We start from the raw sequence: 17,147 nt of genomic DNA on the forward strand, positions 1-17,147 counted from the left end.
GTCAAACTCGTGCTTGACTGTTAAAATGACAAACCAAATAAAATCATTTTAATATGAAATTTTTGTTATATCACTAATAGATATATCTATTTACATCCATATAATTGGATCGTTAATAAATATTTTTAAAATATTCGAAACATCAATTCAGGATTAAACACTATTTAATTGTACTAGTCAAACTAATGGTTGACTCTTAAAATGGCAAACCGAATAAAATTATTTTGATATAAAATTTTGGTTATATCACTAATATATATATCTATTGACACGAATCGGTGAATATTTTTTTTAAAATAATCGAAACATCAATCGGTGAATGTTTTTTTTAAAATAATCGAAATATTTTTAATTTCTACAAATTAATTGAAGTACTAAATTAAGTTATAATTATATTAAATTTAAAATATTTTATAATATTGATAAAAGGGAATATTGTAATTGAATGTTGGGCTGGGCTACTGAAATTTGGGTTTGGCCGCTAAAATTTTATACGAGCGGGAAGTGAATTTTTTGGAGAAGAGGAAAGGGGGAATCAATTGGAGGAACTAAACATTGGATTTGCTTCATGCTCTCTCTTATTCTTCTGCTCTGATTTAAGATTCAGAAAATTATTGGGTTTAATTAGGGGCAAAATATTCGAGCAATACATTTAAGCAATTGATTCAGTGTTTCAGATTATGGTTGAAGGTCTCTTCCGATCTTGGTTCAATATCTCTTCCAATTTTTATCTTCTATTTAAATTGTATGTGTGTAATTTATGTGTTGGCATGCTTCATTGATGATGTGCACATATCTGTAATTCTTTATATAAGTTGTGTTGCTATTCTACTTTTCCTTTTGTTATTAGGGCGTGTTCGTGTTTAGGCAGTGTTAAGATTGGATAAGGAGTGCATTGTAAGGTTTGGAGAAGTGGGTTTGCTGGTAATTTGTTTGTGCGGACTGGTTTGGTTGATTTTTATGCCAAGATTGGTGAAATGGAGAAGGCACGGTTGGTGTTTGATGAAATGTCTGAACCAGATTTGGTTTCGTGGAATGCGTTGATTCCTGGGTATTATTTGCAAGGGTTTTATGATGAGGATGACACTGAAGAACTGCAGGAGTGGGATCAACAGGTACTTTATCTTTTGTGGCTGGTTCTTGGTATTTGTTCAAAAATATTGGATCCAATTTTTAGCCAGTAGGTTTCAAATTACATTTTTGTAAATAAACATATACAGTAGCTAATCGCATTTTGTCATCTTTCAAGATACCCAGTATACAATGGTGCCAGAAATTAAAAGACCCTTGTCAAGATCAGCTCTTAGAGGTCCAGGCCAACGATAGCTTTGACAATTCTTTCCCTTGCCAAAAAATGAGGATGTTTCAGTAGACTGCTGATGCAAATCTCAGTGTTCGATACATGCATTAGGTTAGTTCTAGTATAAAATGTAAATTGTATATCATAGTAGCTTTTCAGTTTTACTCCCTACAAAGGTCAGGATGATGGGTTCAATGATTTCGAGTTGAGCCTTCCTAAGCTATTCTTTTTCCCGTGAACGTCGCACATGCTCATATGCTTCTGTTATTTTTTCATTGGAAATCCATATGAGCTAGAGTTAGATATTAAATTTAGAAATTTCTGTTTGTTATATTATTAATGTGCGGCGACAAGTGCCCACAATAAAAAAACAAAATCATTTGAATTATATATGTATACAGTTTGTTTTTTGGACAGTTATGCACTATTACCATATAAATACTTTGCCCATATAACATTCAGACTAAACTTCCATTTTTGTATGTTTAATGGTGTGAATTTTAAGGCTCAAGAGCCTAGTTGAAGTTTATTTGAGTATTATATCTGCAGCATAATGTTATTCCCTTGTCAGATATTTACTCCAATCAAAGCTTCAAGCCTGTTAAACCACAATAGTTACGTGCAATTATCTATAAATTAAATAGAGAATGGTGCTACCTTTTATAATGGCAGCCTTAGCCTCTTGGTGATTAACAAGAACAGAGGGTATAGTCAATGCTACGTCGACCATGCAACTACTTTTTAAATTATCTTGTTTTAATTTATGGTTCTCATTGGAAGCATTTGTTTTGGCAGATTGTCGGTCTTTATCAGGCACTGAACGGTGTTCTGGATAGCATGGCTAAGAAAGGCTTACCTATCCCTGTTTAAAGTCTAGCATCCGATTCAACTGTTTTTTTGAACTAGCAAACATACAATACGATCAAATGGCTTCTTCAGTATTAATTTTGGTTGCTGTTGTAGATATTAGTACTAGTATCCCATTGCATCTTTTAGAATATAGCGGCACTTTGGAATTTGCTTGCTTTTGTCTAATATGTATATGCTTATTGTCTTCTAACGTCTCAAATCCATCCATGCACAATAGATGCAACTAGAATACAAATTGTGTATTTTCATTGTCAGCTGCTATGTTTATTATATTTTACCTGTTTTGGATTTCCCTCTTTACAGCCTGCTCTGCTTCCAGAAAGGACAGCAGAAGTAACATCATTTGTATATTCTGTTATGGGCCTTCTTTGCTTGGCTGAGTCTCAGGTGAAAGTCTGTTTTTTCATGTTTATTAGTTTGAAGGCTTAAACTTTTTTGATAGTTTTATTTACGGAGATAACAATTTACCAAAATTTTCTTTCAGGGTGTAATCATAAGGAAATCTGAGGAGAAAGGAAACACACAAAGTCTATTAACAAAGTTGCATTATGGTGATGTACAGATGCTAGATGCTAGATGAAGCGATTATTTTATTACAGTCAATGACTGAAGATAAAAAGAATATTTCAGTACACTTTGTGGTATATATTCAATATGCATATCCATTCTTATATTGGTTAATTGGTTATCTTTTGTTTTTAATATCGTGGCAGTATCTATATAATATGGCTTGTTACTTTTCATGTCATTTATAATAGTTGATTTTTACCTACTGTTGAAGGAAATAATGGAAACTAATTAACTAAACATAGTCTCCCGTCGTTAGTCCATCTTTTGAAGAAATCTATCTATTTATAAAATTAGATGTTGAAGAAATCTATCCATTTATAAAATTAGATGTTGAAGAAATCTATCAAATAATTGAATTGGGGTTGCCGGAAAGTGCCCGGAATGCGGCTAGATATTTTTTTTTAAATCTGGAAATTCAAACTTACGACGGTTGTTCATCACATATTTCGTCGTAAATAGGCCCTAATTCCTAAAATACGACGTTTTTTTTGTCGTAAATTTATAACTTACGACGCATTTTTTGTCGTAAAATTATGTTTTATTTTATTAAAAGTGGGTCCCGTAAAGTAATATTCGACGTTTTTTTCGTCGTAAGTACATAACTTACGACGTTATTTTTCGTCGTATTTTGGTATCTTACGACGATATATTCCGTCGCAAGTAGATTTAATATTTTATTGAGTATGTGGGCCCCTACTTCCTAACTTGCGACACAATTTTATCTTGTGACGAAAAAACGAACTTACTACTCGACCAAAAACGACGATTTTTTTCCGTCGTAAATGGCTCAATTACGACGATTTCAGTTCAAAAAAACCGTCGTAAATGGCCAGATTTGTTGTAATGGTTTAAAAATATTGTATATATGGATAACACAAAGAGTTCATATAATGATAAAGTTTGTTTTGAAAAGATTGAGTTTACAAACTGCATACATTGTCAGCACACCAAATTTGTCTGATTGTCAATGAGAAGCTTAAATTGAACAATCTTCGAATTGAGTATATATGTAGAACTTGAACATGGTTAAGCCGCGACTGACTGAGATCATAAATTAGATCACGTTAGGTTAGAAAAATCATCAAACAAAGGATAGAAATATTACTTTATAGTGTAAAAATACTTGAAAAAATGATTGAGTCTACAGAGATAAGATAAATGAAACGGTCATCATGTTAACATTAGATGTAAAAATTAAGTTAAGGATATATATTACTTTATGATATAAAGATACTTGAACATGATTGAGCTGTCTGACAGAGATAACAAACTTGATATAGATAACACCAATCATCACGTTAACATTAGGTGGAGAAATCAAGTTATACTTTACGAAATACTTGAACATGGGCCTTAAAGATATAACAAACATGATTGAGTCAAACAGAGATAATAACAATGAGTGAGCATGACTAACAAACATGATTGAGTCAAATAGAGGTAACAACAATGACTGAGCCTAACAGAAATAACAAACATGAATAATTGAGCCTAAAAGTGATAACAAACATGACTGACTCAGCCACAGTTTACAACAGTTATAATGTTAACATTAGATGTAGAAATAAGTTTGTGAAAATAATTAAATATTATTGAGCCTCAAATAAATAACAAATATGACTGATTGAGTATAGAGAGGATATATATTAATGTATCATGTAAAAATACTTGAAAATGATCATCCTGACAGACAAAACAAACATCATTGAGCAAACATCAACAATCATCTAGTCCATGTTAGAAATACTTGAATATTGTTCTGCCACTTCCTAATCAAGCAGTTTTATCCAATAAAAAATGATCAAATAATTTATTAATTATAAATATTTATAGTCTCTACAAAGTCACATTAAATCCTAGCTTAATTTATTCATTTTCAGAAAAATGCACAATATATATGCCTAATTTGATTTAACTATGTATTCAAAAGGTCATGCACACATAAAATAAATTATGACAAAACAACAAGACTATGCTTACATTTATAATACTCTCTTCAACACATAGAAATGAATATTCAATAATAGAAATTTTCAACATGTTAGATGGCAAAGGGAGATTTATGAGTTATTATTAGTTAAGTTCATTATATATACACTAAAATTGTGTGTATGAAAATATAGTTCATTTTAAATAATAGATTTGAATATATATTTAACTGTGTTATCATCTTATTTTTTTCCTTATAAAAAAATATTGTAATTTTAAAGATTCACATTTTATTAGCGGAACAAATATTCAAAGATTTTATTTAAAATTTTTAAAATACTCTTAATACTACATATGTTTCATATTTTATTTAAAAAATTAAATGCATCAAGTCGTAGGATTTTGTCACATTTTAATATTAATAATTTTTCTGTAAAAGTATATCAAATCTTTGTGCAATGTGCCTGAGAAGAATAAGAGGCTAAGGTGAGAAGTCAAGAAAATAATCCTTGAACTAGCCATAACTGCAAATTGTTGTAGATCAGAGCTGTCTAATTATTCACTAAATGCTTAAATTGAACATAAAGTTGTAAAAATACTTGAATATGATTGCTATAACAAATATGATAGAGTCAGATATAAATAACATGTTAATATTAGATGTAAAAAATCAAGTTGAGGATATATATTTTATTTAATGATGTAAAAATTGAACATAATTGAGTGAGATAAACAACAGTTATAAGGTTAACATTAGGTGTAGAAATCAAGTTGATATATATTACTTAATGATGTAAAATACTTGAATATGATTGAGCTTATAGAGATAACAAGATATATATTACTTAATGATGTAAAATACTTGAATATGATTGAGCTAGAGATGATAACGACATTTATCATTTAAGGTTTAGAAATCAAGCTAAGGACATATATTATTTTGTGATGTAAAAATAATTGAACATGATTGAGCCTGATAGGGATAACAATGGTTAACATTAGGTGTAGAAATCAAGTTGACTATATATATTACTTTGTGATGTAAAATACGTGAATATGATTGAGCTCACAGAGATAACAAATATAACTTAGCCTATAGAGATAATAACAACATTTATGATTTAAGGTGTAGAAATCAAGTTAAGGATATATATTATTTATGATGTAAAAATACTTGAATATGGTTGAGTCTGACAAAGATAACAACAACACTCTGTAAAAATCAGGCTAAAGATATATATCTTTAACATGATTGAGCTGACAGAAATAATAACAACAACAGTTAGGTCAATGTACAAATACTTGAACATTGTTTTACCATCTTCAACACTAGAAATACTTGAACGTTGTTATTGTTATTTTATTTTTTCCCTGCTCAAAAAATATTATTTTTGTAGAGGTAAAGATGTGCATTTGATTGTTGGAACAAATTTTTTAAGAATTCTCTTCTATTTTTTTAAAATACTTTTTATGCAATGTTTCACATTTTCTTAAAAAATATATAAGTGATATTATGTCCTGAGCAAATATTTCAATTTTTGACAAGATATATAAGACTAAACTTTAGTCGTAATGATCTTATTATTTTTACATAATTGTTACACCGCTTAATTTGCAGTACCACCTTCTTAAATAAAACAGTTTTTTTTACTACTGAGGTGGCGACATGGACGCCTTTGGAAGGGTATGCAGTCTGCATACAAATATTAGATGTAGAAATATTTGGATTTTATTATGATTGAAGACATAGTGAGCTAAGATAAATGAGATAACAGTCCCGAGATTAATAAGTTATGCTCAAAACTGGATTATTATCCGAATAATTAAAAATCAGCTCGTCTGAGTCCAAGTACTGGCCCGAGATTTAGAACACTGAACCAACCAGAGACATACCACAACAAGTTAAAGCAATGCAAGATGCTAAGCTAGAAGCACATGAGAGCAACCGTAGCATTGGAGGAGATATAACATATGTGAGGTTTAGGGCTCGGAGAGGTAGCCTAGCTCAGAATTTTAGAACAATTATCAAGTTATCAGTTAATGATATATATCACAGTATGGTCTAAAAATACTTGAACTTGGTTGAGCCATGACTGTGCGGGATAAGATAACAAGTTATCATGGTTAGAACAATTATCTATTTGTACTATAGTGTAGATCAGTGAGAAATTACTCTGTAATGTCATTGCTGGTATGTACTGGAAACTTTAGCCCACATTCACATAACTCCAAATTATATCCTTTGTGCACCGCTATATAATTTTTTTTTCTTTAAAATATATTTGTTATTACAGATTACGGTATTCTTGGAGGCACAGCAGTGAAGTTTTTGTCTGATTTTATTTGGTGGCTGATGGCTTGATGCTAAACAGAACATTAGGAATGAATGAAAAGCTTGAAAGAATCAAACTTTGAATCAAAACTCAAGAGATTTTATTCGAAATCTCATGAGATTTTATTCATTTATGTCTGTTGTATCCTCCAGTATTATTCCTTTTCTACCTTCATACTAGTTAAATTGAACAATCATCAAATTGAGTATATATATAGAACTTGAACATGGTACTGAGATAAGATAAATGAGATCACGGTGGTTAGGTTAGAAAAATCATCAAACAAAGGATGTTTAACAAAGAAAAGATAAATGAGACGGTCATCATGTTAACATTAGGTGTAAAAATTAAGTTAAGGATATATATTACTTTATGATGTAAAGATACTTGAACATGATTGAGTCTGACAGAGATAACAAACATAATTGAGCTGGATATAGATAACACCAGTCATCAGGTTAACATTAGGTGTAGAAATCAAGTTATAATTTAAGAAATACTTGAACATGGGCCTGAAAGATATAACAAATATGATTCAGTCAAACAGAGGTAACAACAGTGATTGAGCCTGACTAACAAACATGATTGAGTCAAATAGAGGTAACAATAATGACTGAGCCTGACAAACATGAATAATTGAGCCTAATAGAGATAACAAACATGCTGGAGGTAACAACAGTTATAAGGTTAACATTAGATGTAGTAATAAGTTTGTGAAAATACTTGAATATTATGTTAACATTAGGTGTAGAAATCAAGTTGATGATATATATTAGTTTGTGATGTAAAATACTTTGAACATAATTGAGCCGACAGAGATAACAAGTATAACTTAGAGATGATAACAACATTTATCATCATTTAAGGTGTAGAAATCAAGTTAATATATATAGAGTTGATAACAACATTTATTTATCATTTAAGGTGTATAAATCAAGTTAAGGATATATATCATTTTATGATGTAAAAATATTTGAATATGATTAAGTCACAATACTCATTACTTGAACATGGTTGAGCTGACAGAAATAACAAGTATAACGGCGTGATATATAGATCTTGAACATGATTGAGCTGACAAAAATAATAATAATAATTAGGTCAGTATTTGGTGCATAAATACTTGAACATTGTTATACCATCTTCAACATCGGAAATACTTGAACATTGTTATTTTATTTTTTCCATGCTCAAAAAATATTGTTTTTGTAGACTTAAAGATATACATTTTATTGTTGGAACAAATTTTTTGAAGAATTCTCTTCCACTTTTTTAAAATACCTTTTATGCTATGTTTCACATTTTCTTAAAAAATATATACGATTTTGTCACATTTTAATATATATATATATATATATATATATATATATATATTTGTGATTCAAAAATATATATAGATAATTTTTTAATATTTCATGTTATAAAAGTAAATATTTCTACTTTTGAAAAAAGTAAATATTTTAATTTTTGACAAGATATAATAAGACTAAACTTTAGTAATAATGATCTTATTATTTTTACATAATTGTTACACTACTTAATTAGTACCTTTTTAAATAAAACACTTATATTTTTTCCAACTGAGGTGGCGACATGGGCGCCTTTGGTGCAGAGATAAATATTTTCCCCATGGTAGTGCCTTTTACATGCACCGGCTGAACTAGAATCATAAAATATTCGATGCCAGAATGATTTATAGCTAATTTTTCGAGGATAGCTGGACTTAAAGTAAAATCTCCTAACTGAAAATCGTAATTTTATAAAAAAATTCTTACTAAAATTTTCAATCTAGCCCCCTAGTGGAGCCGCGGATAAGATAAATATGCTCAAAATTGGATTATTATCAGAATAATTAAAAACAGCTCGAATATGAGTCTGAGTCTAAGTACTGCCCGAGTTTTAGAACACCTAAGCCGAGACATACCACAAGTTAAATGAGATAAGATAAATGAGATAACAGTAATCACTCACTAATCAGACTAATAAGTTATGCTCAAAATTGGATTATTATCCGAATAATTAAAAATCAGCTCGAATATGCATGAGTCTGAGTCCAAGTACTGGCCCGAGTTTTAGAACACTGAACCAGAGACATACCGCAACAAGTTAAAGCAATGCAAGATGCTCAGCTTGAAGCACATGAGAGCAACAGTAGCATTGGAGGAGATATAACATATGTGAGGTTTAGGGCTCGGAGAGGTAGCCTAGCTCAGAGTTTTAGAACAATTATCAAGTAATCAGTAAATGATATATATATATATATATATCACAGTATGGTCTAAAAATACTTGAAATTGGTTGAGCCATGACTGTGGCGGGATAAGATAACAAGTTATCATTAGGTTAGAACAATCATCAAATAAAGGATATATATAACTTTATGGCGTAAATTACTTGAATATGATTGAGACTGATAGAGATAGAATTATGAGACAACGGTCATCAGGTTAAGTTTATGATAGAGAAATACTTGAACATGATTGAGTCTGACGGTGATAACAAACATGATTGAGCCTGACAGAGATAATAACAGACTGCTTCATGTTAACATTAAGATTTAAGGGTAGAAATCAATTAAAGATATATATTATTTTATGATAAAAAAAATACTTGAACATAAATCACGTCAATATTTAGACATAGAAATACTTGAATATCGTTCACGTTCAACATTAGACTTAGAAATACTTAAACATTGTTTTACCACGTTTAACACTTACCCATCAAATAAATTTCTACCATCAAAATGAAAAACTAATTTATTATAAATTTTTGTAGTCTTCAGAAGTAACATTAAACCTTACCTTATTTTAATTTTTTAACTTACAAAATGCCCGATATGTATCCCTAATTTGATTAACTGTGTAATGTCGTAAATTTTATATTATTTTAATCAATACGATTGAAGATGCTTTAATGGTTTTGAATATTACTTTTCAAATAAAATATCATGCTACACCTAGTATTTAAATAATTTTTAAGGATTTTATGGAATAATAATCTAAATGTTGAGTGTATTCTAATTAATAATTATATTTTTCCAGTATAATTAACGATTCGGCCTCAAGTTATGCTAAAAGAAACTGAACTCAACACAAACTTTTTATTGAGCCCAAAAACATGTTCGAACTCGAGCTCGATAACCGTTCGAGTCGAGTTTGAACTTAAGCTCCATAATCGTTCAAGTGAGTTTGAACTTCCGACTAAAATTACAACCCTAGCTACCAATAAGTCAATAACTATACGCATTATGTATAACATTAGCATTAAACTTGCTCCAACTGCTTTTCCATTCTATCAATGATTCTGGGTGGTGTCTCAATAGTCTTCAAGCATAGAATGACTTGTCGATAGTTAGTACTACACCCGTAACAAAGTAAGATTTTTGGTGTCAAAAAATTCGAAAAATCACTCCAATGAATCAAGTAAACATAAAATGCAGATCAAGTACAATTCTTTACTCTGTTTTTGCAGGAAATCATGGTTAACGGAAAATTTAGGAATAGACCACGCATGGGTTGCAAATGCAACTTGTATGGGAAAACGACATAGGCCCAACCAAATCATTACAATATATTTAAGATATACATAAACCTGTTCAAAAAAACATGTTTATATGGACTATATACGCATACTTCCCTAAAAGTTCCACCACTCGGCTGCTCCAGGCTTCTTTACAAGAATCTGGTTGTATTCTGGCCTCGCAGTCTGTTGCAAGAAAAAAAGAGATCAATCCAACTGGTCTTCGCCAATATTCAGGTAAGATACGAAAATATCTTAATAAAAGCATGAAATAAATTCAAAATATTCAACACTTTGGGGCCATTCAGTTCAAATCAGGGGATTCCAGCCTGGTTAAAGGGAATGGAAATGAAATTTCAATACAAAAATGTATTAAAGGTTCATTCCAATTCCAGTTAACCGATTTAGAATCCCATGATCAAAACGGCACCTTTGTGTTATTTACTTATTTTGTATCAAATGTGTGAATACCTCCAGGTCAGAACATTTTTACCCAAAACAAACCATTACTCCAACTTCAAAAACAGTAAAACTGATCTAACACAAACAGAAAGAGAAACGACAGCTTTGTTTGCTTGGGGAAATAGTATAAAAAAATTAAACTAATTGGCACTAGAAAAAACAGACAGGACAGGAAAGTATGCCAAACCAAACTAGGTTAATAAACAGTAAAGGAGACAGTAATTGATAGTACATGACTGAATGCAATTAGAGGGGACAATAGTTCCACAAATATTGTTTTAGCAGGGTGGTCTGCGAACAACAACCTATTACTGTTGGTAAGAGCACATATAGCTAGCTAGATTCATTACAATCTAAAAATTATGAGGCAAAAACAGAACTGATCCGAAGAAGCTCCTGCTACAGTTTAAGGGGGGGTCCTAAGCCACTCCAGTCCTGCCTGGGCTTCTAGGTTATCTAGTGTCATTGGCCTCAAAGAGAGAGAGATGGGACAAAGGTCGGAGAAATATAGATGCATCTACTAACTGAAATAAAGTGATCGACCCTTGAGCTAAATCTAGCTAGGGTCCTAAACTGCTATAGTATCCGGACCAACACATCCCCAACCATGATCTTACTCGATTTCTAAATCCGGATATCAGGTCCTGTAAATGAACATGCATGTACAGCTGTAAAATGCACGAGATAGAAAATATGTTGTGGTTCAACTCAAAAGACGAAAAAGGTAAGTCACTTCCTCACCACTCCAATTTTACCTCAGAATTACAAATTTATTTTATTTTGGTAGTTGGGATATATGGGCTGGCTCAATTTGGAGGGGGGGGGGGGTAATCGTTTTCCCTACCCTATTGAGAAGCCTAATTACAACTAAAAAGCGTCTACAATTCAATTAGACAGGATTTCTACCACTACTATACTATCTTTGGTCGACTAAACTCTAATAGGATGGATTAAGAAAAATAAGAAAAAATGACAAAAATAGCCGATTTTTGAAAAATTTTAACAAAAATAGTCATTCAGAAAAAAGTGGCCAATTTTGGCCGAATGAATACTCCACTGTCAGTTGGGTATCCCAATTTGTATAAGATACTCCACTGGTAGTTGGGTATTTCATATATGGGATACTCCACTGCCAGTTGGGTATCTTTATAAAATGGATACTCCACTGACAGTTGGGTATCCCATCGGCTAAAGTTGGCCAACTTTTCAGAAATTGGTTATTTTTGTCAATTTTGTGTAAAAATAGGCTAAATTTGTCCTTCACCCGAAAAATAATTGACAGCCCATGCACACATATTATGTAATTTATAATCTAAATTATGCAGGCTGGTACGCTGTTTGAACCTAGTTTGGCTGATCGCCAATATTACTTGCAGGTCAAGTACAAAATAGCTAAGAGATTCTTTCTTGTAATTAAATGTAACTTGGCTATTTATGTACAAGTGCCAGATCAATGTATGGTCAGAACAAACTTCTCACCCCCTAGACCACATGCTTAAATTCACTATCTTTATGGTTGCAACGGAATTTCAATGCATTATCTGGTGAAAAATCATGTAACCATCCGAAAGTGGCAAACTAGTTGGTGCTTTCAGGAAAAACTTAATCGTCTACATAGACAATTCCTCAATTATAGGCAGATAGATACTAACACTCCATTCTTTAATCATGCACAACCATAATTATTATTATAGGCATTAAATTATAAACAAATTAAAAAAAAAACAAGATTGTCATATACCCGAGGTTCATACACTTTACACAATGCTAATTATCCTAATTTGTATTGTATCAATTGCACATTAATCACATTTTTGTGTGCTAATTACGTTTTAAAACTTGTTAAATCATTCACTGAATTTTTAGCAAAGTAAAGCAATAAATAAATATATGTGCAAAGAGAGAGAGGGAGAGGGAGAGGGAGAGAGATTGAGGGGGGAGGAGAAAGATTGAGGGAGAAAGAGAGAGATTGAGGGAGAGAGAGAGAGAGAGAGAATGAAGGAGAGAGAGATGAGATAGAGATTGAGGGGGGGAGAGAGAGATGAGATAGAGAGGGAGAGAGAGAGAGAGAGAGAGAGAGAGAGAGAGAGAGAGATTGAGGGAGAGAGAGAGAGAGAGATTGAGGGGGGAGAGAGAGAGAGATGAGATAGAGAGGGGGAGAGAGAGAGAGAGAGATTGAAGGAGAGAGAGAGATTGAGGGGGGAGAGTGAGAGATGAGATAGAGAGGGGGAGAGAGAGAGAGAGAGAGAGAGAGAGGGAGAGAGAGAGATGACCAGATCTTTGAAGAGGAGGAAAGCAATAAGGAAGAAGAGAACAAAGAGGATCTCGAACTCAGCAAAACGAACAAAGGAGAAAACTGAGTTAACCATCCGAGTTAACAAAGACTCGTCGTTTCTTCTAGAACCACCACCCATCATTGCTTTCTTCGACATCTGCGATCAATTTCTTGCTTAGACCTTTCCAATTTTTCCGATTCTCTGCGTATCCGATTTAAAACCCGTTTCTTGCGTGAAAATGTCACTGGCCTTCCTCATTTTAGCTGCCACTTTTCTATAACAAAAATTGGTCAATATAGACTGCACTGTATTTTACTATTTGATATTTCGATTTAATAAAAAAAAATACAGAATTATTCGAATTTTTAATAAAATAAAATTTTGTAATTTATTATGTTGAAATCGGTACGATGGCCAAAAAATTTCATCAGCCTACGGCCTTGCCTCTCTACGTGACCCGTTTCTACGAACTCTTGTTTGGCTTTCAGACTTTTTTGGCACATTTCAACAGAAAATTCATTTTTTGGTACAATCATTCAAAATTTTCCAGAAATGTCAAAGAACGCCACTTCCCCCGGAATTCACCCCAGAAGCCCAGAAGAAGTAGCATTCGGGGGGTTTAATTTTTGTTTTTGTTTTTTCCTTTCATCCCCGGATTGACTTGTAGTTGTGTTCAATATTTTATAAGTGGAAAATATTGAATGGAGATCTAGTTCTGTGCGGAATCATGGAGCTTTTGGAACATGATGCTCTTTCCCAGCTGTTGGAAACATGCTAGAAATTTCTGCATTCCTCTCTAGATGCCCTCCCCCTTCATCGCTGCCTGACGAATTTTCTTCCTCATTATCATCATGAAAGTGAAAATTCTTCTCACTGGATGAATTATCTACAGCTTCATCTGCAACGAGGGCTAACCGCTTACCCGAACCTCTTCCCACCATATCTACATTACCTCCACCACCTTCCTCATTTTCACAACTACCCCCCTCCATATCCTCCACCATATAGAGTACTCTCCCCTCCTAACCCTCCACCATGTTGAGTAGTCCCCCATACATAGCCTCCACCATATTGACTACTCCCCCCTCCATACCCTCCACCATATTGACTACTCCCCCCTCCATTCCCTCCACCATATTGACTATTCTCCCCTCCATACCCTCCATGACATTATTACAGGTACATATCCAATCAACATACTTCACATTATAGGGTGCATTATCCATGCGTATTTTAGGGGACATTAGACACACTGCATACTTTAGCCACACTGCATACTTCATGCATACTTCTAGGTTCCTTATCCATGCATATTGTAGGGTGCATTATCCATGCGTGCAACAAATATTTATTTTTCGAATGTATATGTGGTACATGTTTGGATATATGAGCATTGTACTGTCTTAGCTCCCAGACAACGAAACCCGTACTTGATGTAACATCCCCGTGCTCTCCGGTATGCGAAATTAACTATGACTCTTTTTTCATGTTCAAAAATATTGTAACAAAATCGCTAACATAATACATTTTGCTTCAGGTGGATGGTCTTATTGGATGGTATGGCTGTCCAGACACATTCGTTACACGGCATTCGTTATGACCTATATACCATCTCTGAGGATTCCTTCAGGTGGAGGCCCTACGGTGATTCCGCGGATGACGCACAAGACATCCCTGAGCTTGAGCTGTCACTTATGAGTGCACCTTGTCCCCTCATTTACTTGACATGGGTGGAGTGGTGCTACACTGATAGGGTCACACGACAGTTCGGATACTTGCAGCAAGTCCCTACTGACTCTCCACTAACTGACCATGATTCTTTCCATAGGGGTCAGAGAGGATGGCCTTTTCAGTTCACTAGGGTGCGTGAGCTATAGGAGTCATGTCACACTGTCGTGCTTGGGCCACCATCTTACAGACCTACTCGCAGACCTATGTGCGTTGTTGACTATCTTAAGTGGTACGATAGAGTCACTAGGCGTTTCATGATCAACCCCAGGATTTGGAGGGACCGGCAAGGATTCCAGGGGTCGCAGGGATACCTACCCGTGGCTATAAGATTTTTCTTCTTAGATTACTACCTCTTCATTTTTCACAACATAGCGTATCGAGGTTTGCAGATGATATTTGTTGATGAATATGTAAGATGCTTTAAAAACTTAATCTTGTCAATCACCAAATTCATTTATATGGTTCTCATAAATCTATTCATGGGTCCGTACAGCGCAACCGTATGCATGCATGGATACCGTTTGGGGAGGTAGGTCGTTTTCATGTTCGAATTGTCGAAGGTCAAATTTATGATATTTCAAATTTTCTTGTCACACCCTACGAGGGAAATTATAAATGTGTCGAAGGGGACATGCACATTCTCATTTGTTATTTAACTCAAATTACTGAAGTTCCCGACACTTATGAAGATGTATTTGACTTTGTTGATCTTTCAACAATTGATGAGGTCCACTTCCAAAATGATCACTGCGTAGGTAATCGTTGTACTCCATTTTTATTGAACCTTATGGTATTACATATAGTTACGTATTAACATTTTCTTCTTTTCTGCGTTGTAGATGTGGTTGGATTAATTATTGACCGAGACAATGTACAACAAGTTATAAATGCAAGAAATGTACAAGAAAGGTCTTTGGAAATGGTTATTGGTGATGAAATGTAAGAAAAACAAGTTAGATCCATCCTTGTGCAAAGTTTTTTCATAATACGTATTCTGTTTCCTCAAAATTCCTGGTTTATTGTAGTAACAAAATTAAAATTGTCTTCTCGGAAGCAAATGTTGTACCAGTTAATAGGGAGTTGAACTTCGCTGCTCTGCAACGTCTACACCCATATACCATCACCATTTCTGGTTGCAAAATGAACCTTGACACTGATACGGGAGAGACCTGACTTACCGATGCACCTTCAACCAGGTTTTACGTTAATCGTCAGAGTGCGGAAGACAGTGAGTTATGATATAGATTTAGGGTTAACAATACACTTATTGTATGGACACGAAGTATTGGTGACCCATGATCATGGTGATGTTGAACCTAGATCGCAGCATGTTGACAAGAATTATTCTGTTCTGATTTGAGTGCTATTTTTTTCCTTTTTGGATTTATGCATTCTAGCTCTATATTAGTTGTATCTTTCTTTATTGTAATGTTATTATCATTAATAGTTGGGTGCTCATTTCAGTTTTGGTTCGAATTACTATTCTGTATTAGTAAACAGTTGAAACCACATGCAAGCATTTTCAATAATTTGAGATAAACACTGCAAAAGTTCAAGTGGAAGGACATATGAAAAACAGTAGTGACAAGTCAAATCATATAAATGAAATACAGAGGAAAAGATAAGTCTTTGCATGTAAAGTCATTGCATGTACATAGTATCGATTCCACTTTACAGCAGATGATGAATCCATAATTTTGAAAATAATGCAGGTCAGAGCAACAACGACAAGTCACAATTAATTTTTAAAATATGAACTGTAATTGTATAGTATGTTTAGCACGTGAACTGTCATTCAAAGTAGCTTATGTCTTCTTTACCAAATCACTTATAAATAGAGAGTTACAACCTCATGAGGTCACACTCGTCATAAGTAATTACGTCTTCACTCCCAAATTTGGATTATTGTTTTTGTGAAAAAATAGTTGTTGTAGCGCATTACTGGAAGGGTATTGACGCAGGAAGGAGGTTTATCAAATGTCCCGACGGTGTTTGCATTTACGAACGTTGGATCGAAGAACCGCTTGAACCCCGTGCAGCGGTCCTCATTGAAATTCTGAGGGAAGAAATTAACACAGAGAATGTAGCCAACTGTGCAGAAATTCGTGAGTTGCAGCGCGAACATGAGGAGTCAACGAGGGAATTGCAGAGAAT

The 17,147-nt window shown here is 33.3% G+C and overlaps 1 protein-coding gene and 1 long non-coding RNA gene across 7 annotated transcripts; one reads left to right on the plus strand and one right to left on the minus strand.

Moving 5' to 3' along the window:
• Positions 1 to 459: 459 nt before the first annotated feature.
• On the plus strand, positions 460 to 2,918 carry LOC141659602 (uncharacterized). Of its 6 annotated transcripts, none has more exons than XR_012549809.1 (4): positions 460 to 1,115; positions 1,250 to 2,005; positions 2,096 to 2,557; positions 2,655 to 2,918. It is a non-coding gene; the product is annotated as an uncharacterized LOC141659602 (long non-coding RNA). The 6 variants fall into 6 exon arrangements; XR_012549811.1 differs by having other exon boundaries at positions 1,250 to 1,411; XR_012549810.1 differs by having other exon boundaries at positions 1,250 to 1,411; positions 2,474 to 2,557.
• Positions 2,919 to 10,410: 7,492 nt separating this feature from the next.
• Positions 10,411 to 13,522, minus strand: LOC141659603 (uncharacterized). The gene is made up of 2 exons (XM_074466565.1): positions 13,260 to 13,522; positions 10,411 to 10,710 (listed from the first exon to the last, which is right to left on the minus strand). Exons 1-2 carry the CDS (start codon positions 13,416 to 13,418, stop codon positions 10,642 to 10,644), a joined length of 228 nt encoding a protein of 75 aa, XP_074322666.1. The 5' UTR covers positions 13,419 to 13,522; the 3' UTR covers positions 10,411 to 10,641.
• Positions 13,523 to 17,147: the final 3,625 nt, after the last annotated feature.

The sequence above is a fragment of the Apium graveolens genome, chromosome 5, assembly GCF_009905375.1.
Source record: "Apium graveolens cultivar Ventura chromosome 5, ASM990537v1, whole genome shotgun sequence".
Taxonomy (NCBI): domain Eukaryota; kingdom Viridiplantae; phylum Streptophyta; class Magnoliopsida; order Apiales; family Apiaceae; genus Apium; species Apium graveolens.

What these genes read in the sequence shown, in the direction of transcription:
- LOC141659603 (XM_074466565.1), bottom strand. Translation starts at nt 13,418, where the DNA reads ATGTCGAAGAAAGCAATGATGGGTGGTGGTTCTAGAAGAAACGACGAG. An exon ending in TCCTCCTCTTCAAAGATCTG is followed by an intron (nt 10,711 to 13,259) that starts GTCATCTCTCTC and finishes TTCTTGCAACAG; the next exon opens with ACTGCGAGGCCAGAATACAA.